The sequence below is a fragment of the Gorilla gorilla genome, chromosome 15 (assembly GCF_029281585.2).
Source record: "Gorilla gorilla gorilla isolate KB3781 chromosome 15, NHGRI_mGorGor1-v2.1_pri, whole genome shotgun sequence".
Lineage (NCBI taxonomy): Eukaryota > Metazoa > Chordata > Mammalia > Primates > Hominidae > Gorilla > Gorilla gorilla.
In genome coordinates this window covers 25,329,575-25,354,882 of record NC_073239.2, presented here as the reverse complement: position 1 = coordinate 25,354,882, position 25,308 = coordinate 25,329,575, and the positions used below count along the sequence as shown (strand labels likewise).

The 25,308-nt window shown below is 40.9% G+C and overlaps 2 protein-coding genes and 1 pseudogene across 17 annotated transcripts in view; 1 reads left to right on the top strand and 2 right to left on the bottom strand.

Moving 5' to 3' along the window:
* Positions 1 to 25,308, bottom strand: part of HEATR5A (HEAT repeat containing 5A) — a 128,970-nt gene that overhangs the window by 4,503 nt on the left and 99,159 nt on the right. For all 16 annotated transcript variants that reach the window (XM_063697706.1, XM_019010155.4, XM_063697710.1 and 13 more), the window contains 8 exons: positions 22,320 to 22,388; positions 19,864 to 20,043; positions 17,057 to 17,279; positions 13,004 to 13,252; positions 11,948 to 12,075; positions 10,791 to 10,938; positions 8,974 to 9,246; positions 6,363 to 6,587 (listed from right to left, as the gene is read on the bottom strand). In XM_063697706.1, coding sequence (XP_063553776.1) covers positions 6,363 to 6,587; positions 8,974 to 9,246; positions 10,791 to 10,938; positions 11,948 to 12,075; positions 13,004 to 13,252; positions 17,057 to 17,279; positions 19,864 to 20,043; positions 22,320 to 22,388 — 1,495 coding nt within the window. The remainder of the gene's footprint in view (positions 1 to 6,362; positions 6,588 to 8,973; positions 9,247 to 10,790; positions 10,939 to 11,947; positions 12,076 to 13,003; positions 13,253 to 17,056; positions 17,280 to 19,863; positions 20,044 to 22,319; positions 22,389 to 25,308) is intronic.
* LOC115930741 (uncharacterized) lies at positions 10,579 to 10,659 on the top strand (annotated as a pseudogene).
* On the bottom strand, positions 24,174 to 25,165 carry LOC101144921 (ATP synthase F(0) complex subunit C1, mitochondrial-like). Its single transcript, XM_055361335.2, has one exon. The coding sequence runs from the start codon at positions 24,715 to 24,717 to the stop codon at positions 24,310 to 24,312; it is 408 nt and encodes a 135-aa protein (XP_055217310.2). The 5' UTR covers positions 24,718 to 25,165; the 3' UTR covers positions 24,174 to 24,309.

The window sequence follows — 25,308 nt, the reverse complement described above, 5'->3', positions numbered from 1 at the left end:
ATCTTTAAAGGTTAAGACATCAGTAAATAAATACATACATTTACTAGGAATATATATTTATTAGTTGTGTGACTTTGGACATCTAATTCCATCTTCAGTTTTCTCATCCATAAAATGGGAATAACAACAGTACTCACATTGATAGGGTTGTGAAGATTAAATGAGTTAATCCATGTGAAGCATTTAGAATAGTATGCTACACATGACACTCAGTATATGCTACTTATCATGTTAATTATTTTTACTGTGAAGCAACACAGAAATGCTTGCACAATTATTTTCTCTTTGTTAAAGTATTTTTATAATACATTTATCAAGTGAAAATACGTTAGCACTTTACAAATATGACTTCTCAAGAGTAGAGAAAAACCTGAAAACAGCTGTGTAGGCCACAATCATTTGAAGGAATTTTCTATTAGAAGTAATCTACCTTTATTTTCTAGTCATACTCTCATTAAATAATTTTAATGAAACTGCTGTGGAAAATCACTGTTATTCAAAAAAGAAAGATGTAGCAAATTCAAATATTTAAATTGTTTAAGAATGGGTTGATACTTATGAAGAAATGACATACATATGTAGTAGTTTTGGTCACATTCATTCAACAAGACTTAAGAAACACTGTGTGCCAGCCCTCTTTTAGGCACAGAGAATACATCTTATAGAGAAGATACACTATAAGCTGAGAAGCAAAGACTTTCAACTAGTGATAAGGTCTAAGCATATAAAAATATATTAAAAAGCTGGCTGGGTGCGGTGGCCTGTAATCCCAGTACTTTGGGAGGCTGAGGCAGGCGGATCACTTGAGGTCAGGGGTTTGAGACCAGCCTGGCCAACATGGTGAAGCCCGGTCTCTACTAAAAATACAAAAATTGTTCAGATGTGGTGGTGCATGACTGTAATCCCAGCTACTCGGGAAGCTGAGGCAGGAGAATCACTTGACATCGGGAGGCGGAGGTTGCAGTGAGCCAAGATTACGCCACTGCACTCCAGCCTGGGCTGCACAGGGAGACTCTGTCTCAATAAAAACAAAACAAAACAAAACAAAACAAACATCACACCAGGAGCAGTGGTGTGTGTCTATACTCCCAGCTACTTGAGACACTGAGGTGGGAGGACTGGTTGAGTCCAGGAGTTCAAGGCTGCAGTGCACAATGATCGTGCCTGTGAATAGACACTGCACTCCAGCCTGGGTAACACAGCAAGTCCCTGTCTCTTTAAACAAACAAACAAACAAACAAACAACATAACAACATTCAAAGTAGCTCAGGACAGCCTATCCTGGGTGATCAGAGAAAGCCTTGAGGAGATAATACCTGAGCTGACTATACTCAAGAGGCACAGTAGCACTGAAAGCAAAATTTTATGGATGAATAGGATTTATTTTATAAAAGACATCTGAGGGATTTTAAGGTAAAATAAGTACACAGTTAATATTTAAAGTTAACATGTAGCAGTGTTATAAGCACTTTATATACATTAAATATTTAATCAACATAACAGCATCATGAGGTAGGTACTCTTATATCTCTCATTTTATGGACAAGAAACACAAATTCAGTCATTTGTCCAAGTCACACAATTAGTAAGGCAGAAAGTTTGATTACAGAGAGTGTACTGTTAACTATAATGCTATACTGTTTCCCTTACAGCAAAGTTATTTTTAACCACCTATAGCAACTTGAAACTGCAACAGAGTCAGCTAATTTGTTTAGTAAAAATGCCTTTATTCTCAGCAAGATAAAGTTCTCCTGGGTTCCTTTTACCATTTCTTCTAAAATATCTTTATTCCTACTCTCTTTTACCTAGGATAGATGCACAATTCACTTAGCTAGCCATATGAATGAGTCATCTTGGAAATGAATCCTCTAGCTGCAGCCCTGGCCAACACCTTGACAGTAATTTCATGAGAGAACCTAAGCTAGAACCACATAGCTAAACTGCTCCTAATCCTGGACCCATAGAAACTGTCAGATAATATAATATGTGTTTGCTCTTTTAAGCCACTAAGTTTTGAGGCAATTTGTTGTTGGGCAGGAAACATTTAACCTGTCATGACCAACTCCTTAATTTCTCTTAGTAGCGGTAGCTAGTCTAAATCCTGTCCTAGCCTAATTCCCTGATACACATCCAAAAACAGAAACAACAACAAAACACAACCCATTTTTTTGTGTGTGAGATGAAAGAAGCAAGCTCATCATAAACCTCAACATGAATTATTATCATTATTTGTAGAGACAGTATCTTGTTATGTTGCCCACACTGGTCTTGAACTCCTGGCCTCAAGCGGTCCTCTCACCAAGGCCTCCCAAAGTGCTGGGATTACAGGAGTGAGCCACACTGGCCAGTCCTCAACATAAAAACTTGTAGCTATAATATTATTTTCCATCCTTACCTGCTGTTCTTTCCTCATATTGGCAGAGGTCAATCCTGTTAAATGTGCTGTAAATTTTATTCCTTCTGCCTAGACAGGGACGCTGCTTTCCTTTCTAATACTTCTATCTCCAACCCCATGTCCACCTCCTTTTTTTCCCCTGTTAAGTATGAACTCATGCTTGAATGTCACCTTAAAAAAAAGTTATCCCTTGACCTTACACTTTCCATTTAGCTATTTCTCTTCTTCCTGTGAAGAGAAGCCTATACTTGATCTTTCCCATGCCTTACACCTCTCATTTGTGCCTCAACACTGTGAGCTCTATCCCCCACACTGTTTGGCCTCTCAACAGTATTTTATAGTGCTGACCACTCCCTCTTTATTAAAAATTGGCTTATGTAATTACATTATCTTCTGAATCTCCTCTCACCTTGATTTTGGTCCTCTTCTTGCTCCAGAAACTCAAGCTGGGTGATTTCAATTGTCCCATAGGTTACACTGACAGCTCCCAAATACATACATAGTCCAGAAAGAATCTCTAGCCCAGACTACTTTTGAAATAACCCTCACTTGGTTATTTCTGTTAATCACATTCGAGTGTTCAAGTCATCCTACCCTTTCAACTCCTAAATCAAACTATCAGTAAGTTCTGTTGAAAACTGCTTAACATTTTACTTTTCATCATTTTAATCCTTTTTGTCCATACTATTATTATCTTATCTCCCACAGTTTGGCTTTCTTCTTTACACTGCTGCCAAGAGCGAACCTTTAGAAACGCAAATCCAAGCGTATTACTTTCCTTTTTAAAACCCTTTTGTGGCCAGACACGGTGGCTCATGCCTGTAATCCCAGCACTTTGGGAGGCCAAGGTGGGCGGATCATCTGAGGTCAGGAGTTCGAGAGCAGCCTGACCAACGTGGAGAAACCCCATCTCTACTAAAAATACAAAAAAAATTAGCCAGGCGTGGTGGCACATGCCTGTAATCCCAGCTACTCGGGAGGCTGAGGCAGGAGAATTGCTTGAACCTGGGAGGCAGAGGTTGTGGTGAGCCAAGATCGCGCCATTGCACTCCAGCCTGGGCAACAAGAGCAAAACTCCGTCTCAAAACAAACAAACAAAAAAACCCTTTCGGCCGGGCATGATGGCTCATGTCTGTAATCCCAGCACTTTGGGAGGCCGAGGCAGGCAGATCACGAGGTCAGGAGTTCGAGACCAGCCTGACCAACATGGTGAAACCGTCTCTACTAAAAATACAAAAAAACAAAAATTAGCCAGGCCTGGTGGTGAGCACCTGTAATCCCAGATACTCAGGAGGCTGAGGCAGGAGAATCACTTGAACCTGGGAGGCAGAAGTTGCAGTGAGCTGAGATTGCACCATTGCACTCCAGCCTGGGCAACAAAGCGAGACTCCAACTCAACAACAACCACAACAAAATGTTTCATTATTCCACATACCTATTAAAGGCAGTCCAAATCATGCCAGACCCTCCATAATCTGGCCCCATGTACCATCCAACTTCATTTCTTTCCCTACTAATCGCCATTCACGACTCTTATACACTCTTCCATCCAAATCCACACCCCCTCATTGTTCTACTTGCCTTCCCTAGCTATTTAATTCTCCAAGTTTTTGGTCAAACTGTTGTACCTAGAATCCATTTCTTTTTTTTTTTGAGACAGTCTCGCTCTGTCGCCCAGGCTGGAGTGCAGAGGTGCGATCTTGGCTCACATGGCAATCTCTACCTCCCGGGTTCAAGCGATTCCTAGAATCCATTTCTATGATGTCCATGTGGAGAAAACTTTCTAATCCTTTAAGACGTTGCCTCTTCTGAGAAGCCTCTAGTGGTGGATACAGAGATGCACTGAGAGATCCCCTTCAAGGGAGAATGTGCTGCCCAGCTGTGGGAAGTGTGATCAAGGGTCAGCTCCTTCCGGATCAGTCTCAGCTAGAGATGGCTGTCTTACCTGAGATCAAATCCTTCCTGGAGCAGTCCACATTTGAAGGCCAGGCCATTTCTGTCATATGTTAAGACACTCTGATGGGCAATCTGGCTCCAGAGCTCCTCAGACAGATTTACTGAGATTTGTTGGGAAACTGTCACAGTTTGACTTCTTTTGCCCAATATTGCCTTCCCCTCTTCCCTTCACAGATGTTGTTTCTTAATAAACTTCTTGCTCCCCAAACTCCCTCTCGGTGAGTACTTTTAGAGAATCCTACTTGTGACACTCTGCCTGATTTCACTTAAACAGTACTAATTACTCCCATTTTTTTAAAAAAAACCAGTTAGAATTTTTTTTTATTGTACTAGAAATGCAGCGATAATTAAGACATTACTATTGCCTTTGGGAAATTCTTAACGTAATAATCACACCCTACGGCAATTTATAGGAGCCAGACTCCACTAGATTCCCAACTTTGGGCAAAGTGGGTGGTCAATAAATGCTGACTGCAGTTGAAAACATTTTATATGTAAAATGAAATATGGCAAATTGTGACATTTATAAACAAAACTGGGAAGGCAGGGAAAATGCATACTGTGTCTAAAGACTTTTTATAATCACTACAACACTAGTGAAAATAAAAACCTCATAAAAATAAGAAAAAAGAGAAACAAGTTTTTTTGTTTGTTTGTTTTTCTGAGATGGAGTCTCGCTTTGTGCCCCAGGATGGAGTGCAGTGGCGCAACCTTGGCTCACTGCAACCTCTGCCTCCCAGGTTCAAGCGATTCTCCTGCCTCAGCCTCCTGGGTAGCTAGGATTACAGGTGTGAGCCACTGCACCCGACGAAAAACAAGTTTTAATGGATGCTGAAAATAATACTGGCTATCATTTATTGATATATGCCAGGTAATAAGTGAGATGCGTTTCACATATTAAGTTACTGCTCTAATAATTTCTTGCAACATAATATCCTTATTTATTACTAAGAAAACTAAGGTGCGGAAAAACTGAATAACTTGGCTAGTCACTTAGTAAATGCTGGCATGGTGAACCAGATTGGTCTTTTTGTATGGCTTATGTACTTTTCAGTATACTGTGTGTATTAAACACTTTCGTTGGCTAGACATGGATCATACTACATTTTTTACTAAACACACGATTACATCCGAAGGTCTTTCACTGTCAAAATATAGGATGTCTGTCATTTAAAAACCTTAATGCTGTTAAAATCGGAACACAGCTTTTTAATTTTATTTTTTTGAGACAAGAGTCTTGTTCTGTCACCCAGGCTGGAGTGCAGTGGCACGATCTTGGCTCACTACAAGCTCTGCCTCCTGGGTTTAAGCAATCCTCCTGCCTCCTGCCTCAGCCTTCCGAGAGCTGGGACCACAGGTGTGCACTACCACACCTGGGTAATTTTTGTATTTTCAGTAGAGATTGGGTTTCACCATGTTGGCCAGGCTGGCCTTGAACTCCTGACCTCAAGTGATCCGCCAGCTTCGGCTTCCCAAAGTGCTGGGATTATAGACGTGAGCCACCGTGCCTGGCCCCAGAACACAGCTTTCTTTTTTTATTTTTTTTTTGAGACAGAGTCTCGCTCTGTTGTCCAGGCTGGAGTGCAATGGCGTGATCTTGGCTCCCTGAAACCTCCGCCTCCAGGGTTCAAGCAATTCTCCTGTCTCAGTGGAGTAGCTGAGACAGCATTGGGTAGCTGGGATTATAGGCATGTGCCACCAGAATCGGCTGATTTTTGTATTTTTAGTAGAGATGGGGTTTCACCATGTTGCCCACCTGGTCCCGAACTCCTGACCTCAGGTGATCCACCTGACTTGGCCTCCCAAAGTGCTGGGATTACAGGTGTGAGCCACTGCGCCCGGCCAATTTTCTATCTATCTACTTATACATATCCTCTAAACACATAGTATTGAATATGGTCTCCTCTAGGTGATATGGCCAAATATGATCAAGTAAAATATCTTATCCTCAAAAAACTCTTCTTCTCACTTTTTAAGACAAACTGAACTGCTTCCAAATAGCCTCAATTACCTGGATCCCAACAGTCAAGAATTGTTGTTAAGGCACTTCGGAGAAGGTCAGTCCAAGCAGTACGGCTCTTTTCTGCCCGGGCCATGGGAGAAGATAATATTCCTTTTAGAGCCTGTAGGGAAGCTGCAACTGTCGAAGATAACTGGCCCCCAGGTAATTTCACAGCAGTCTCTCTGAGGACCCCGATTGTGAGGTACAATATAGTAGGGAGAATTGAGATGCTTCCTGTAAGATACATTTTTTAAAAACACACTGGATTTCAACCTATATATATGGTTCCTAAAAAGAAATCATCAAGGAATAAGACAATGTCAGATTTTTAGTTTTTAAAAGATGATTTCTAATAAGGAATTATAACTGTTAAGATAATGTAAGTAGCTTTATTAAAATTTTTACGGATGGATTAAATCTTGATGGTTATAACTGGAGATGACGTTTAAATTGTGTGAGTATCATTATGCTTTTGCTGTTTTTGTTTTCTTTGGCAGTCGATAAATGAATTTATTTTTATTTATCATCTTTTACTGTGGTAAAATATATACAACATAAAGTTTACCATTTTAACCATTTTTAGTGTACAGTCCAGTGGCATTAAGTACATTCACAATGTTGCCTGAGCAACACAGTGAGACTTCATCTCTACAAAAAACAAAAACAAAAACAAAAACAAAAAACAAAAAAAAATGGCTGGGATGGTGGTGTGCGCCTGTGGTCCCAGCTACTCAGGAGGCTGAGGTGGGAGGACTGCTTGAGCCCAGGGGATTGAGGCTGCAGTGAGCTGAGATTCTACCACTGACCTCCAGCCTGGGCACAGAGTGAGACCCTATCTAAAAAAAAAACCAACCAACTAACAAAAAAATAACACCTTTAGTGGCTGAGTGCGGTGGCTCATGCCTGTAATCCCAGCACTTTGGGAGGCCACGGCAGGTGGATCATGAGGTCAGGAGTTCGAGACCAGCCTGGCCAATATGGTGAAATCCTGTCTCTACTAAAAATACAAAAATTAGCCGGGTGTGGTGGCGCGTGCCTGTAGTCCCAGATACTCAGGAGGCTGAGGCAGAAGAACTGCTTGAACCCGGGAGGCAGAGGTTGCAGTGAGCTGAGATCGCGCCACTGCACTGCAGCCTGGGTGACACAGCAAGACTCCATTTCAAAAAACAAACAAACAAAAAACAAAAAAACACCTTTAGCAGAAATATGTTTACCAATTAAGAAGCATCTACTAAGTACTAAATACCTATAATCTGCTAGATTTCACAGAATATACAAAATTTAATGGAAACGACATTTCTCTTTTATATGTAATAATCAATTACATATAATGCCTCTGTAGGACAGATACAAGCTACAGACCTACATATGGAAATAACACATGCATATACATGAAAAAACAAAACTCAGATGAGCTAGAGTTTTTAGGGAAGCCTTTATACATGAGGTAGGCCTGCGGTTGAACCATGAAGAAAAATTTTAAAAAGCAGATAAGGGTCATTTCAGATCAAGTAATGACACGATAGCACAGAACAAGGATGAACATGAAGCCTCTTGGGTTTAGGATTTGCAAACAAGGAACTGAAAAAAGGTAACGACTTAGCAGAGCTACACAGAGAACCTTAAATGCTATGTTAAAGAGTATGGACTTGCTGGGCATGGTGGCTCACACCTGTAGTCCCAGCACTTCGGGATGTCAAGGAAGGAGGATCACTTGAGGCCAGGAGTTCAAGACCAGCCTGGCAACACAGCAAGACCCCATCTCTACAAAAAATTAAAAAAAAAAATTAGCCAGGTATGGTGGCACAGGCCTGAGTCCTAACTACTCAGGAGGATTGCTTAAGCCCAGGAGTTTGAGGTTATAGTGAACTATGACTGTTCCACTGCACTCCGGCCTAGGTGACAGAGAAAGTACCTGTGTCAAACAAAAACAACAACAAAAAAGAGTATGGAGTCAATTCCAAACAGAACCAGATACAATGACAAACTTGTGCCATCACTGAGGCAGGAAAAGTCTGTTAGAAATTGTATACCAAAACATGCCCAAGCACTAATAATTGCCACTGACTGGTCAGAAGTACTGTCAATCATAGAAGAGCATATCTATAATACTTGCTATCTCTGTATTTTCACTCTCTCTTTTTTTTTTTTAGACATAATTTCACTCTTGTTGCCCAGGCTGGAGTGCAATGGCGTGATCCTGGCTCATTGCAACCTCCGCCTCCCGGGTTCAAGCGATTCTCCTGCCTTAGCCTCTTGAGTAGCTGGGATTACAGGCATGTGCCACCACGCCTGGCTAATTTTGTATTTTTAGTAGAGATGGGGTTTCACCATGTTGGTCAGGCTGGTCTCGAACTCCTGACCTCAGGTGATCCACCCACCTTGGCCTTCCAAAGTGCTGGGATTACAGGCGTGAGCCATTGCGCCTGGCCCTCTATATTTTTACTTTTAGTAAAACAATTTATTAAAATGTAATCCTAATCTTAGAGGATTAAAGACAATACCCAAATGTTTGGGTCAGCATTCATTTAAAAAGAAAAAGATTAGCAACTAGACTCCATTATCTATTAAAACCATTTCTCTTCTAGGTCAAGTCAAGCAATCACATACCACAGCATACCTTCAGGAGAGCACACTGCAGGAAGTTCGGAAAGGATAACCAATGCAGCTGAAACCAATCTACTTCCATCTTCTAATAGTATCTGTGGCTTCGTAGCTTTTACTCCTGGGCTACCTGTCAATTTAGGGTTTAATTCTGGGAGCTGTCTAACTAGAATGCATACACACAATTCCAGTGTTGCAAAGACCAAAGACTTTCCAGGCACAAGTCCTCCGGTGTCCTTTCCCTCTCCAAACTCTGGCAGAGTTTCCTTTTCAGCAGCCCCATCATCAACTAAAAGAAAGAATAGTGTTTAATACTTTGTGCTTGCTCTGCTTCTGGTAGATGGCAATTTAGTTAAATCCTGTTATAGGAAATACATGTATTTTATTTTTTTGAGACAGAGTCTCTGTCTGTCACACAGGCTGGAGTGCAATGGCATGATCTCAGCTCACTGCAACCTCTGCCTTCCAGTTTCAAGCGATTCTTCTGCCTCAGCCTCCCAAGTAGCTGGGATTATAGGCATGGACCACCATGCCCAGCTAATTTTTGTATTTTTAGTAGAGATGAGGTTTCACCACGTTGGTCAGGCTGGTCTTGAACTCCTGACCTCAAGCTATCCACCCGCCCTGGCCTCCCAAAGTGCCAGGATTACAGGTATGAGCCACTGCGCCCGGCCAGGAAATACATTTAATGACTAAATTTTGGGTGTTAAAGACTGAGGGAGAAAGAAGCTATGAAGGTAAAAGTAATCATCTTTATTATGACTTCCTATTGCAATTGCTCAAGTCTTTTTAATCCTGTCAGCCTTACAATATTGCCTGGTTAACTCCTTCTTGCTGTTAAGACTGTAAACCTGATAGCTAGAGCTCCAGAAATTACCATGTGACCTTACGTATCGATGGTGGCTGGACAGAAAGGCAGAAAGTCACATCCTTAATGTCTTTAAGAAGGTGCCATGTCAGCCCTAGACTGCCTATCTCTGGCCACCTATTTAGATGAGCAAATAAATCTTTGGGGTTTAAATCCACTGTTATAGTGGGTTTTCTATAATATGTAGCCAACTATAATCTTAAGTGGTAAACTCTCCAATACCATATTAGACTTGTAAATGAGCAATCTGCAAACATAAGTTCTTTCCACGCACGTTGGTAAACACAGCTAAAGCAAGTATTCTAGTAGCATAAGGGATTTATTTCTTCCAGGTTTTGTTAAAATTCTCATTTCACCCAGAGAATAGTAATTTAACTACTGACAATATCTAAACTAACATGTAGAGGTGAATGAGAAGATTTAAAACCATGCCAGGCTAGGCATGATGGCTCATGCCTATAATCCCGCACTCTGGGAGGCTGAGGTGGGTGGATTGCCTGAGTCTAGGAGTTCGAGAGACCAGGCTGGGCAACATGGCCACATCCCGTCTCTACTAAAAAATACAAAAAAATTAGCCAGGCATGGTGGCATGTGCCTGTAGCCCTAGCTACTCAGGAGGCTAAGGTGGGAGAATCACCTGAGCCTGGGAGGTTGAGGCTGCAGTGAGGCGAGATCGTGCCAATGCACTCCAGCTTGGGCAACTGGAGTGAGACCTTGTCTCACTAAATAAATAAATAAATAAAGCCATTCCTAAAGACTCTACTTTCAGGGATCATTTCTATAGTTTATTACTAGGGAAGTTTCTCTCAATGTGTAGAGCACAAAAAGTAAAATAAGGCCATGCCTAGACATGTTTTATTTGTACCACACACAAAAGATTATCAAAACTATATAGATACATTAAATAATACTTTACAAAAGAATGATGCTATTTGATCAACTCGGCATTAAAGGTTAACATTTACCTTCTGCACTTCGTCTTTTTTCCTTCACATGTTCTTGAGCAGCACAGATAATCTGCCTTACCACTTCAAGTGAAGCCAACTGAATGGAAGGTGATTCTCTGGTTAAAATTACTCGATGTAGAACATTCAGCAATTCTATACCCAAGTCCTATCATGGAAATCATGTACAGGACACTGTATTAGAAATTATACATTTCTTTTGTAAAAAATACCAATGCTAAATGCCGTGACAAAATTCAGAAAAACAGAATGTAACAAATTGCTTTAGTGCAATAAGGTTAAGTAACACTCCATTTTAAATCAACTCCAGAGGCCGGGCACAGTGGCTCATGCCTGCAATCCCAGCACTTTGGGAGGCTGAGGTGAGTGGATTACTTGAGGCCAGGAGTTCGAGATCAAGCCTGGCCAACATGGTGAAACCCTGTCTCAATCTGATTAATGCTTTAAACCTAATAAAAGTTAGTATTAAACACTTAAATAATAGTCTATGCAGAGGAAATTATACTACTCACTTATCTTAACATCCAAGAGTCAATAACAAAAGTAATATACTTGATAAAACTTGATATCAAAAGTATCTGCCCAATGCATACTTGCCCTTGAGAAAAGCACTCAAAGGGAAGTACCATACTTTGTACAGGAATCCTTTTCCCATGGCCACACCCAAGTCAGATATTAGTGCCTGACTCCACCTATAGGCTAGCCAGCAATCTCTTAAAAAGACCTGGAGGGAGAACTTAGCCAACAGGAATACTTTGTAATGGACTGTAACTACATGAACCCATTAGATTCTCTCTTAGGGAATGGAATATAAGATACAGGTATACACACAAAAAGCAGGGTATGCAGAAGCAAAAAGAGACAAAGAATAAATGCCACATGTAATTAGTGGCTACTGTCCTGGACAATGCAATATAGAACCCTCCCATCATTGCAGAAAGAAGCAGAGACAGAAAAGTGGCAGAGTAAGAGGCATGATTGTTTTTGGGTCAACACATATGCTTATGGCATTCTGGTTCCAAGGCCTAGCTGTGAGGCTGTATGGTTTAGAAAAAAAATTTCTGTGTGTTTACTTTCTGTTAACTATAGAAACCTGAACATGTTTCTCTTCCTTAAAGACTACAGAAGCCTTACAAAAAAAACCCCAGATAAATCACCTGATCACTGCCAATTTTTGATCTGGGCCAAGGTACATCTAGAAGTGCTTGCAATGCATGTAAACAAGCAGTTATGCTTTCCATGGTTGCATCTGAACGTAAGGAACACAGAAATTCCACGCTGACTCCTGTGGAAAGCAAAAAAAGAGGAGGAGGCTTCTTTCAAATTATTAGTTTATGAAATTAAGTAATTAATCTTATATTTTGGTAAGATATATAAACAAACAGTAAAAAGGTAATACAAATAAATCACAATGAATTTAAGACTAAACAATTAAATGACAAGTCACTTAATAGTCTGTTTCTATCTACATGTACAAAAAAAATAATCTATGCCGGGCATGGTGGCTCACGCCTGTAATCCCAGCACTTTGGGAGGCCAAGGTGGGTGGATCATCTGAGGTCAGGAGTTTGAGACCAGCCTGACCAACATGGAGAAACCCCGTCTCGACTAAAAATACAAAATTAGCTGGGCATGGTGGCGCATGCCTGTAATCCTGGCTACTCAGGAGGCTGAGGCAGGTGAATCGTTTGAACCCAGGAGGCAGAGGTTGTGGTGAGCTGAGATCGCTCCATTGCACTCCAGCCTGGGCAACAAGAGCAAAACTCTGTCTCAAAAAAAAAAAAAAAAAAAAAAAATCTAAACTAGGCTTGTGCACTAGTTGCTTAGTTGCTATGAAACAGTTCAAAGCCGCAAAAATTACAATAAAATTGCACCAGAAAACATATGGAGTTTCATAACTTTACTTTGGCTAAAATTTACTGGGTGATTACCAAGTATCACTGTGCTTTGACATACATCTTTTTATTAAATTCTCGTAATAGTTGACAAAGTAGGCACTATTATTGACACTAATTCTGACATAAATGAGCAGAGAGCTTAAGTAATTTATTTATATTTTTATTTTCAATTGACAACAATTGTGAGCTTGAGTTGAAATCGTGCCACTGTACTCCAGCCTGGGCGAAAGAGCGAAACTCCATCTCAAAAAAAAACAAAAAACAACAACAAAAAAACCCCTAGGGTTGTAAACTTGTAAAAGTGGTTTAACTGACCTAAAATAAGATGGAATCTATCAGTGTAGACATCCTCAGGGGACTTTATGGTAGCCCCAGATGATGAACCCTGACACATGGAAGTTGGTGTTACAGGCCTGGAGAGATTAGATGCTCCTTCATCTGGGTCAGCAACAACAAAACCCGTGCTTGTAAGCCACAATGCTGTAGCATGGAGGATAAGTGCCCAGGAGTTGTAATAATGCAATTTTGCATTTTCACTAGTCTCTGCTGTGTAGAAAGCACCACCTAAAGCAGTTTCAGGAAAAATAAAAGAAGAGATTAACTTCCAATATATTTTCTCTCTTTTCTGTTACAAGATATAGACCATTTCCATCACTCCGAAAGTTCCCTTGTACCCTTTTTCAGTCAGTTCCCTATACCCTAAGGCAACTACTTTCTAGTTTTTTATCAGCACAGATTAGTTCTGCCTATTCTTGAACTTCATATAAATAGAATCACATATACATATGTACTTATTTGTGACTAATATTTTGTTAACAAAATAACCTAACAACATTTTTAGAGATTCATTCATGCTGCTGTGTTATCAGTATTTTGTTATCAATGTTCTTATTTTTACTGGGAGTACAACTGATAGGTCATAGGGCTGATCTACTTTTAACTTCATAAAAAGTTTTCAGCCTAATTAGTAACTTTTTATAATTTAATCGTAAACATTTTAAAACAAAATATGTGTATATGTGTGATTAAAATAAATACCAATACCCATTTACCGACTTCCAAGAAGAACATTAACATTTTCCCTGATTTTCTTAAATCTCTCTTAATTTTTTTCTTTTTTTTTTCAGACAGTCTCACTGCAGTGGCGTGATGTCGGCTCACTGCCAACCTCTGACTTCTGGGTTCAAGCGATTCTCCCGCCTCAGCCTCCTGAGTAGCTGGGACCACAGGTGTGCACCACCACGCCCAGCTAATTTTTTGTATTTTAGTAGAGATGGGGTTTCACCATGTTGCCCAGGTTGGTCTTGAACTCCTGGGCTCAGGCAATCTGCCCACTTCAGCCTCCCAAAGTGCTGGGATTACAGGTGTGAGCCACCGCGCCTGGCCATGTTTTTGCTTAAAAAACCTAAAACTGTTAATACCACTAATTCTTGCCCCTCCTTCCATGACTACTTTCCTAAAGCCAGTAAGAATGACTCCTAGATATGGTCTTATACTTTCACAATAATGTATGTATTCATTAATAACATACGCTATTTTTTTTTGTGTTTAAACGTTTACTTAAAAGGCATCATACTGTATGTATTCTTTTTTTTTCTTTGTGTAGATGGGGTTTCACTATGTTGTCCAGGTTCGCCCTGAACTCCTGAGCTCAAGTGACCCTCCCACCTCAGCCTCCTGAGTAGCTGAGACTACCAGCATGCACCACTGTGCCTGGCTTACATGCATCCTTTATTTTTTTTGGCCAGGCACAGTGGCTCATGCCTGTAATCCCAGCACTGTGGGAGCCTGAGGCAGGCAGATCACTTGAGGTCAGGAACTCGAGACCAGCCTGGCTAACATGGAGAAACCCTGTCTCTACCAAAAATACAAAAATTAGCTGGGCGTGGTAGTGCACGCCTGTAGTCCTAGCTACTTGGGAGGCTGAGGCAGGAGAATTGCTTGAACCCAGGAGGTGGAGGTTGCAGTGAGCCGAGATCAAGTCACTGCCCTCCAGACTGGGCCACAGAGCAAGACTCCACCTCAAATAAATAAATAAATAAATAAATAAATAATTTTTTTTCCACTTAACATGTTTTTAAGATTTACTTACAGTTGCTATATGTCTGTCATTCATTTTTCTGTTGTGTAAATAAATCAGTTTATTTTCATTTTGTTTCCATTTTTATGCTACTGAAAAGTACAACAAACACTCCATATATCTTTTTGTGTATAATTCCAATGAAAATTCTAATAGAACTAGGCTGGCCACCATAGTGTACACCATAGTCCCAGATGCTTAGGAGGGTGAGGTGGCAGGATCACTTGAGCCCAGCTGTAGTGCACTATGATTGCTCCTGTGAACAGTCATTGTACTCCAGCCTGGGCAACCCAGCAACACCCTGTCTCTAAAAACCAACCAACCAACCAACCAACCAACCAACCAACCAACCAACCAACCAACCAAATACACACACACAAAACTAGTAGAACTTTACAGGCTCATCCTAAAATTCATATCAAAAAAGTAAAAATACAATGATAGCTAAGACATTTTGGAATAACATGAAGAAGATTAAGAGTGGCTACAAAGTAACCAACCCATAAAATGCAGTACTAGTAACTGACTAAAAATAAGAACCCTATCCCTATTCCACACACACAAAATAAATTCCAGTTTTACCAAAGTTCAAAATGTAAAAGGCAAAACTGTAAAGCTTGTATGTCTTTATGATCTTAAGTTTAAAAATGTATGCGGTAACATACAAAAACACAAACCATAAATGACTGACTGATTACATTCTTTTAATTTTTTTTTTTTTTTAGAGAGGGACTTGCTCTGTCACCCAGGCTGGAGTACAGTGGCACGATCATAGCTGCCTGCAGCCTCCAACTCCTGGGCTCATAAGATCTTCCCACATCAGCCTTCTGAGTAGCTGGGACTATAGGTGTACTACATCACACCCAGCTTATAAAAAAGGTAAAAGAAAAGGACAAGTTACAGACTGAGAGAAAATACTTACAAGACATGCAACCACAAACGAATAGTGTTGTGTGTGTGTATATATATATATATATATATGAAAGATTAAACAATTAGGAAGAAAACAATTGTTATAAATGAATTTCTGATGCTGCAAAAGAAACAGCACTCAGATATAATTTTAATTTCCTCAGCAAGCCAATTTACTTTTGCAAAAGGGTGTCACTCGCATCAATCAAGATCACAAGTGCGCACCGAACAAAGGAGACAAGGGGGTTTTTATATCCTAATGTGATCTGTATCTCTGTGTTCTTCCCCCATGGGCTGTGGACTGCACAATCTGAGCTGACCTGAATGGCTACTTGTATATATTTTTCTAAATATGGAAGGGAGGGGGACGTGAGGTCCAGTGGTGGAGCATGTGGGACCTGCAGTTTCGGGAGGACAATGGGTACAGGTAACCAAAGGAACAGATGTGAGTTATCAATTAAAACTGACAGGGAGAGGGTAGGCTGTTTACAGTAAGTAGAGGCAAGGAGAAACAAGAAAGTTGAGTTTGAGAACAAAGGGTAAGGAAGTTAAAGGCTAAATCTTTTGAAGAGAAACTCAGAAAGATTCATTGTATCTTACAACAAAATAAATACCAAATAGCAGATGGGCAAAGATTATGACTACATTATTTATGGAAGAAACAACTTAAAGATTCTTAATCAAGGAAATAAGAAAATAAAACAATGAAATATTTCATAGCCATCAGATTGGCAAAAATTATTAAGTATGATAATACAGTGTGGAGAAATGAAAACAAGTTGCTGGTGGGTGTATCCTTTTTTTTTTTTTTTTTGAGACAGAGTCTCACTCTTGTCACCTAGGCTGGAGTGCAGTGGCACGATCTCAGCTCACTGCAACTTCAGCCTCCCGGGTTCAAGCAATCCTCCTGCCTCAGCCTCCCGAGTTGCAGGGATTACAGGCACTCACCACAACACTTGGCTAACTTTTGTGTTTTTAGTAGAGATGGGGTTTCACCATGTTGGCCATGCTGGTCTCGAACTCAGGACCTCAAGTGATCTGCCTGCCTCAGCTTCCCGAACTGCTGGGATTACAGAAGTTTGAGAACAGCCTGGCAACAAGGCAAAACCCCATCTCTACAAAAGATACAAAAATTAGCTGGGCGTGGTGGTGTGTGCCTGTAGTCCTTGCTACTTGGGAGGCTGAGGTGGGAGGATCGCCTGAGCCCAGGAGGCAGAGGTTGCAGAGAGCCAAAATGGCACCATGGCACTCCAGCCTGGGAAACAAAGTAAGACCCTGTCAAAAAAAAAAAAAAAAAAAAAACAAAAAAAAAAAGAAAAGAAAAGAAAATGTGTTACTGTCACTCTAGGAATTATCTAAGTATTTTATCTCCTTACCTTCAGCAGGAAGTTGGGAGGCAAATTCTGAAGGCAAAGTTAAAAGAGCAAAATCCTGAAGTGCAGCAAGCCAGAGTCTGCTTAGTGTGCCAAGATCTGCATAGACTAAGTCAAGCAGTCCATCTGATGAACATGATCCATTTCTGATACCGTCTTCTAAACAGGTGGTAGTCTTCAAAGGTTGTCTGTGGTTTTTATGTCTTTGCACAGCAATTATGTAGACCTGTTAAAGGTTAATTTAAAAACAGGAAAATCTTTTATCTGCTGAAAAGGTGCTATAAAATTTTTATATCTTCCTGAAGAGGCAGACTTACCTTTGAGCATACTGGACTTGAAATGCACTGTGATATCAAGAAGGCCTGTCTGTGTAACTACACACAGAAAACTGGGGTAGAAAGAGTCAAAAATACTATCTTCAATGAGATGCATTAGGGATAACAAATATCTGGTAAATATGATGCCACTTCTCACATTTACAATCATAATATTATATCACGGCACTCTTTCTCACTAAGCCTGGTATGGCCTAATAATCCATCTTAACATACGGCTACAGGTAGCCATCTCTTAACTGAAATACTGAAAATATTTTCATTCAAATGTATCACTAAAGCTCTATAAAAAGTGTATACAAATAGATTTAATATGGATTACAGAATGTTAAAGTAAGCAACACAGTGTATAACATGCACTATCCCTTTATCTACAACTCTAAAATCCAAAAAGCTCTGAAAAAACCTAAGTTTTTGGCAAACTAATCTGGTGGAAAACTGATGAACTTATGTGAGGCCATTTAAATCTATATACACAACACAGTATGAATATTCAAACATTAATGTGTTTGATTATAGATTCTATGGTATTGCCCCAGACTTCCCAGATATATATTGGCCAGTCATTATTTATCTTTATTGAAGAAATAATATGAGGAGGTAACAGGCTTAAGCAAAAGCACAGAGATGTAGATTCAGTCTATTTTATTTTATTTTTATTTTTTTGAGAAGAAGTCTCACCCTGTCACCCAGGCTGGAGTGCAGTGGTGCCATCTCAGCTCACTGCAACCTCCGCCTCCCAGGTTCGAGCAATTCTCCTGCCTCAGCTTCCCAAGTAGCTGGGATTACAGGTGCGCACCACCATGCCTGGCTGGTTTTTGTATTTTTAGTAGAGATGGGGTTTCACCACGCTGACCAGGCTGGTCTTGAACTCCTGACCTCAAGTGATCTGCCCGCCTCAGCCTCCCAAAGTGCTGGGATTATAGGCGTGAGCCACCGTGCTGAGGTTATTTTATTTATTTATTTTCTTTTCTTTGAGATGGAGTTTCGCTCTTGTTCCCCAAGCTGGAGTGCAATGGTGCGATCTCAGCTCACTGCAACCTCTGCCTCCCGGGTTCAAGCGATTCTCCTGCCTCAGCCTTCCGAGTAGATGGGATTTACAGGCATATGCCACCACGCCTGGCTAATTTTTTTTTTATTTTTAGTAGAGACAGGGTTTCTCCATGTTGGTCAGGCTGGTCTCGAACTCCTGACCTCAGATGATCCGCCCACCTTGGCCTCCCAAAGTGCTGGGATTACAGGTGTGAGCTACCGTGCCGGCCTAATTTATTTATTTTTAAAATTTTATATAGAGATGGGGTCTCAGTATGTTGCCCAGGCTGATCTCGAACTCCTGGCCTCAAGTAATCCTCTTGCCTTGGGCTCCTAAAGTGTTGGGATTACAAGCACGAGCCACTGCACCTGGCCAGACCCAGTTTATTGAATCTAGGCACAACTACTTCCTAATGAAGGCTGTGCTAAATAATGACAAAAATAAAGATTCTACAACTTTCAGGTTTAAAATATCTCTACTGGAGGAAACCCTTTTGTACATGTTGGTTAATCTCTTAGATGAAATCTGAGATTACATACCTTCATTAAAATGGTATGTGAACTGGGCCAGGCGTGGTGGCTCATGCTTGTGATCCCAGCACTTTAAGAGGCAGAGGAGAGTGGATCACTTGAGGTCAGGAGTTCAGGACCAACCTGGCCAACACGATGAAACCCCATCTCTACTAAAAATACAAAACTTAGCTGGGCGTGGTGATGCATACCTGTAGTCCCAGCTACTTGGGAGGTTGAGACACGAGAATCACTTGAACCTGGGAGGTGGAGGCTGCAGTGAGCTGAGATTGCTCCATTGTACCCCAGCCTTGTCAACAGAGCAAGACTCTGTCTACAAAAAAATTATATGTGAACCAAGATTGGTCATGTTTGGTAACTGCTGAAGCCGGGTGATGGGTATATGTAGATTCATTATAAATACTATTAGGTCTACTTTTGCAAATGCTTAAACATTGCATAGTAAATTAAAAAATAATATAGCTTTCTCCTTTATTAGGAAAGTAAATAAGCATTTTACTGTAAGATTTCTTTATCCTTGGAAAATAAAATAACGACTACTTACTATTCAAAAATCATTCTATGAAAGAGCATTAGAAAGCATTACATGCTACAGAGTTGATAGAAGATACAAGGAGACCCAAATTTCCAATAATTCAGGATTCAATAAATGTTGATTTCCACTGGCTACTGTAAGTCTCTCTGGCTCATAAGTGGCACTGCTTAAAGTAGGAGATAATAGACTACGGAAGACTCTTTAAAATGCTTGACTAACATATTAACATATAAATACATCACATGTTGGAATTCTTTTTGTTTAACCTTAAAAATGAACTTATTTGTAGTTCATTTTAAACAGTAAGTTTCAGTTTATGGCCTAAGGTGTTTATTAACAACTTCCAAAATTCCAGTTACAAATTAAGAAATACCAACCTCTGCCCAGGCTTTAAGCACAGCTAAGATCTCCATGGTAGAAGCACTTTCATTATATAAGTGACTTAGAGCTTCTTTTCCAGCCTGTATTTTAGTTAACGATGAAACAAGCAACTGATGAACTCTTCGGAGATCATTAAGGTCACTTACAACTCCACTTGCTATCCAGGCACTGCAAACCTAGTTTTCAAGAAATTAAAAGTTATATTTTAAAATTATAAGTATCTCCCTTGGCTGGGTGTGGTGGCTCATGCCTGTAATCCCAGCACTTTGGGAGGTGACGCAGGCAGCTCGCTTGAGCCCAGGAGTTTGAGACAAGCCTGGGCAACATGGCAAAACTCTGTCTAAAAGAAAATACAAAAATTAGCTGGGCATGGTAATGTGCACCTGTAGTACTAGTTACTCAGAAGGCTAAGGCAGGAGGATTGCATGAGCCCATGAGTGTGAGGCCACAGTGAGCTAGGATTGAGCCACTACACTCTAGACCTCTAGATTCGGTGGCAGAGTGAGACCCCATCTCTTAAAAAACAAAAAACAAACAAAAAAAGCCCATCTCTTAAAAAAAAAAATCTCCCTTGTGAGTTCAGCAGAGCTCACTCACATTTCAAGAATCTAATCACTGAGACTATATTGCTATTGCTTTCGAGAAATCCTATGGAAGGAGACTGATAATGATAGTCAAAAGGCAGCATTTCCAAAGGGAACGAAGTCTAAGGCTGAAGCAAGGAAATCAGTGCTAATGAGTATATAAATTGAACAGTTCTAGATGTATTAATATGGAGAAATGAAGCTATGAAATAATAAAACCCCAACAAAAATTTTGATTGTTTTGAAGACAGTGTAATTTTAATCTTAAAAACAAAACATCATTAATTCTACAATGCAAAACATTTACTCAAGCTATGGTTTTTCCAGGTGCCATGATATTTCTCTCTCGTTTTTTGGGATAGGATCTTGCTCTGTAGCCCAGGCTGGAATGCAGTGGTGCCATCACAGCTCTTGTAGCCTTGACCTCCACAGGGGGATCCTCCCACCTCAGCCTCCTGAGTAGCCAGGGCCACAAGCACATACCACCACGCCTGGCTAATTTTTTATAGAGAAAGGATCTCCCCGTGTTGCCCAGGCTGGTCTCAAACTCCTGAACTCAAGTGAGCCACTTGCCTGCGCCTCCCAAAGTGTTGGAATTATAGGAATGAGCCACTGTGTCCAGCTGATATTTCTCTTTTTCTAAGGAAAACTTATTTTTCCTCTTCTGTGTATTTGTTTAGTTCTTGTCTCATCTCACAAAATATTTCAAGTGGCTTACAGCAAGAACACACATAGTAAAGTTATAATAAATTAGAGATTCACACATTTAATGTAGTTCTCTGAATAGTAAAAGCACTCAACTATTTCCCAAGTACAATTAAATAAAAGAAAGTTGAAAGAACTGACTAAAATTAGTTTTTCCCACTATCTTATAATTAATTTATTCATGCCAGTCCTGCTTTTAATTAGCTCAGGTCATCCCGGGCTAGATTTTTTTTTTTTTTTTTTTTTTTTTTGAGATGGAGTCTCCCTCTATCGCCCAGGCTGGAGTGCAGTGGCATGATCTCAGCTCACTGCAGCCTCTGCCTCCCCCAGGTTCAAGTGATCCTCCCACCTCAGCCTCCTGAGCAGCTGGGACAACAGACACCTGCCACCACGCCTAGCTAATTTTTTTGTATTTTTAGTAGACTGGGTTTCACCACGTTGGCCAGGCTGGTCTCTAACTCCTGACCTCAAGTGATCCACCTGCCTTGGCCTCCCAAAGTGCTGGGATTACAGGCGTGAGCCACTGTACCTGGCCTAGGGCTGGATATTAAGTGTCTGACAATGCAGTCTGAGAAAAGCAACTGTTTAAAGTTGTATATTGTATGGCTCTTAAGTATATGAAAAAGTGCTCAATCTCACTTGAAATACAAATCTAAACTATCCTGAGATAGACTTTTCGTTGTATCATATAGACAAAAATGTAAAAGTTTGATGACTCAAAATGTTGCTGGGACTGTGGCAAAACAGGTACTTGTATAACATTGCTGGTGGAAATTTAAATGGTAAACACCTCTAATATCCATCAATTATCCATCAATTCAATTTTGGGGGAATCCATCAATTCAATTTTGGGGAATTTATCTCACAGATATGCTTACACCCAGTGAAATGACCTATGCACAAGGTCACTCATACAGCACTATTCTAATAGCAAAAGAAAAAAACCCAACGTCCGTCAATATGGAACTGGTTAAATAAATTATAACATATCTATATAGTGGATTATCATGCAGTTATCAAAAAGGAAGAGTAAGTTTAAGAAGAAAAGTGTAAGCTATGATTGACGGTAAGACAACCATAAAGAAAAAACATTGGTAAAAAAATACTAACTGGAGGACTGCTTCCCAAGATTATTTCTTAAGCTTCATCTTTTAACCATTTACCTGACATGCTTTGGCAGTGACATCAGGTGGTGTCTCTGAAGTGAAGGCTGGTCTAAGCGCTGCTCCTACCTGGCAAGAAATTACATGACATATCAAACATCAAGAAGTAAGACAGCACAAGTTCTCCCTCTTTTTAATGTTATTTTAAAATTATTTATTTATAACAGGTATTATGGACAGCTGTTGTTTTGTCTACCCAGTGTATCTTCCCCTGTTTTTAGATAACAACATCCCAATTTTACCTTCGGGGAACGATATTCTCTCCCCCTTTATTTTTTTTTTTGAGACGGAGTCTCGCCCTGTTGCCCAGGCAGGCTGGAGTGCAGTGGCGCAATCTCGGCTCACTACAACCTCCGCCTCCCAGGTTCAAGTGATTCTCCTGCCTCAGCCTCCCAAGTAGCTGGGATTACAGGTGCCTGCCACCGGAACCAGCTAATTTTGTATTTTTAGTAGAGACAGGGTTTCACTATGTTGGCCAGGCTGGTCTCCAACTCCTGACCTCAAGTGATCCAACTGCCTCCTCCCAAAGTGCTGGGATTACAGGTGTGAGCCACTGTGCCCGGCCTCTCCCCAACTCTTAATCCATATTGTTGTTTTGGAGCTGACAGCATTGCCTGGCTCCAGGGACTCATGCTGGGATAATGAAGGCTCAAGACTTTCACTGGGAGTACTGGGAAAGAAGCACTGTATCTTTCTGAGGCCCTGGGTGCTAAGAGAGCCATCTTGATATCACTTGGAGAGAATAAACCTGAGAATAAGTCCACTGTGGAAGAAAGCAGAGACAATTAAGAGATTCCTAATAATAATGTTCCTTTACTGCTTGAGTTCTAATTGTATTTCTAGCACTTGCAATTGTAAGACGGCTAAAAATAGAACTCCTCTTAATTAAGTTGAATTATAATATTTCATTCTAATATAATAGTTCTTTTTTTTCTTTTTTTGAGACAAAGTCTCACTCTTGTCCCCCAGGCTGGAGTGCAATGGCATGATCTCGGCTCACTGCAACCTCCATCTTCTGGGTTCAAGTGATTCTCCTGCCTCAGCTTCCGGAGTAGCTGGGATTACAGGCATCTGTCACCACATCTGGCTAATTTTTGTATTTTTAGTAGAGATGGGGTTTCACCATGTTGGCCAGGCTGGTCTCGAACTCCTGACCTCAGGTGATCCGCCCACCTCGGCCTCCCAAAGTGCTGGGATTACAGGCATGAGCCACTGTGCCCGGCCTCTAATATGATAGTTCTACATAACTTTAATCCCTTCATTTTGCTTTGTCCCTAAGCATATGTTGGTATTAGCTGAACGAAGTCATGAATCAACTAATCAACTGATAAACTGCTCTGGTCTGCCTAACTGCTAGCCATCAGAAGTTGCTTCTGAATAATAATGAGAGATCTCCTTGGATGAATGCTGCTAGAGGATTACAAGACAGCTAATGATTTTGTTATCTTCCTTGTTCTTCTTAAATTGTTCAATGGACCAGTCAAATAATCAGTTAAAAAGATTACAAAACCAGTAATAGAAACCTGAATCCTTGGGCTGGGGCTGGTGGCTCATGCCTGTAGTCCCAGCACGTTGGAGGTGGAGGCAGACAGATCACTTGAGCCCAAGAGTTTGAGACCAGCCTGCGCAACATAGTAAAACCCTGTCTTTACAAAAAAACACAAAAATTAGCCGAGCGTGGTGGCGTGTGGCTGTAGTTACAGCTACTTCAGGTTGCAGTGAGCCAAAATCATGCCACCGCACTCCAGCCTGGGCAACAGGGTAAGACCTTATCTCAAAAACAACAACAACACAAACCCCACAGAAATCTGAATCGTTTCCTAAGTCTAGAAAATAAATGAAAGAGGTTATATATATTATGAAAATTAACCTTTATTTATTTATTTATTTAGAGAAATGCTGTGTTTAATGGTAAAGCTTAGCACACCCCAGCACCAGGAATGGCGTGGAGTTGCAGCTGCAGGGACAGGCAGGTGACCCCCACGGAGCCTCACATGGCGAACAGGATGAAGGAGATCATCAAACAGAAGAGCCCCATGGCCTCAGACAGGGCAAAGCCCAGAATAGCATAGAAGAGGAGTTGCTGCTTGAGAGACAGGTTCCTGGCATAGACAATAATCAAGCTGCCAAACACCGCTCCAATGCCAGCCCCTGAATCAGCCACACCAACTGTGGCTGACCCAGCACCAATAAACTTGGCGGCTGTGTCAGTGTCCCGGGAGACAACACTGGTCTGGAACTCCCGTCTGGCCACCTGGAGTGGGGAGCTGCTGTAGGAAGGCTGTTTAGATGAATTCTCTGGGCTATTCAAGGAGAAGGCAGACACAGGCCTGATTAGACCCCTGGTACAACAGCAGATCAGAGCTGGAGAAATGAGTAATACCCTGGTGGTCTGCATTTTTTCAGTCTCCCAGCTTTAGCCCTTGGTCTCAGCACTCAGCTTCCCCCACCCGGAAAATTAACCTTTAAAGTTATAAAACACTTGTTTTTTTGTTTTTGTTTTCTTTAACAGGGCCTTTTTTTTCCCCCTCCGTGGAGATGGAGGTCTCCCTATGATGCCCAGACTGGACTTGAACTTCTGGGCTCAAGTGATCTTCCTGCCTCAGCCTTCTAAGGAGCTGGGACTACAGGCATACTGCCCTGCCCAAAAGACATGTTTTATGTACTTTGCTTTTACTTGAAGCTTTATAAAATATTAGCTGAAAGATTTCTTCTTCAAACACATGTACTTTCTATATATGGAATATACTGGTGATACGTTAGCAGAGATACCTACTCATTTACGAGGTGATATCCCAATTCAGTTCATAGACAGATCCTCCCCCCTTTCTTCCCTCCCTCCCTTGCTCCCTTCCATCCTCTCTTCCTTTCTCTTTCCCCCTTTCTTCTTCTTCTTTTTTTTTTAACTTTCCCATCCTCAGACAGTTTCAGACTTTTTTTTTTGAGACAGGGTCTGGATCTGTCACCTAGGCTAGAGTGCAGTGGCACA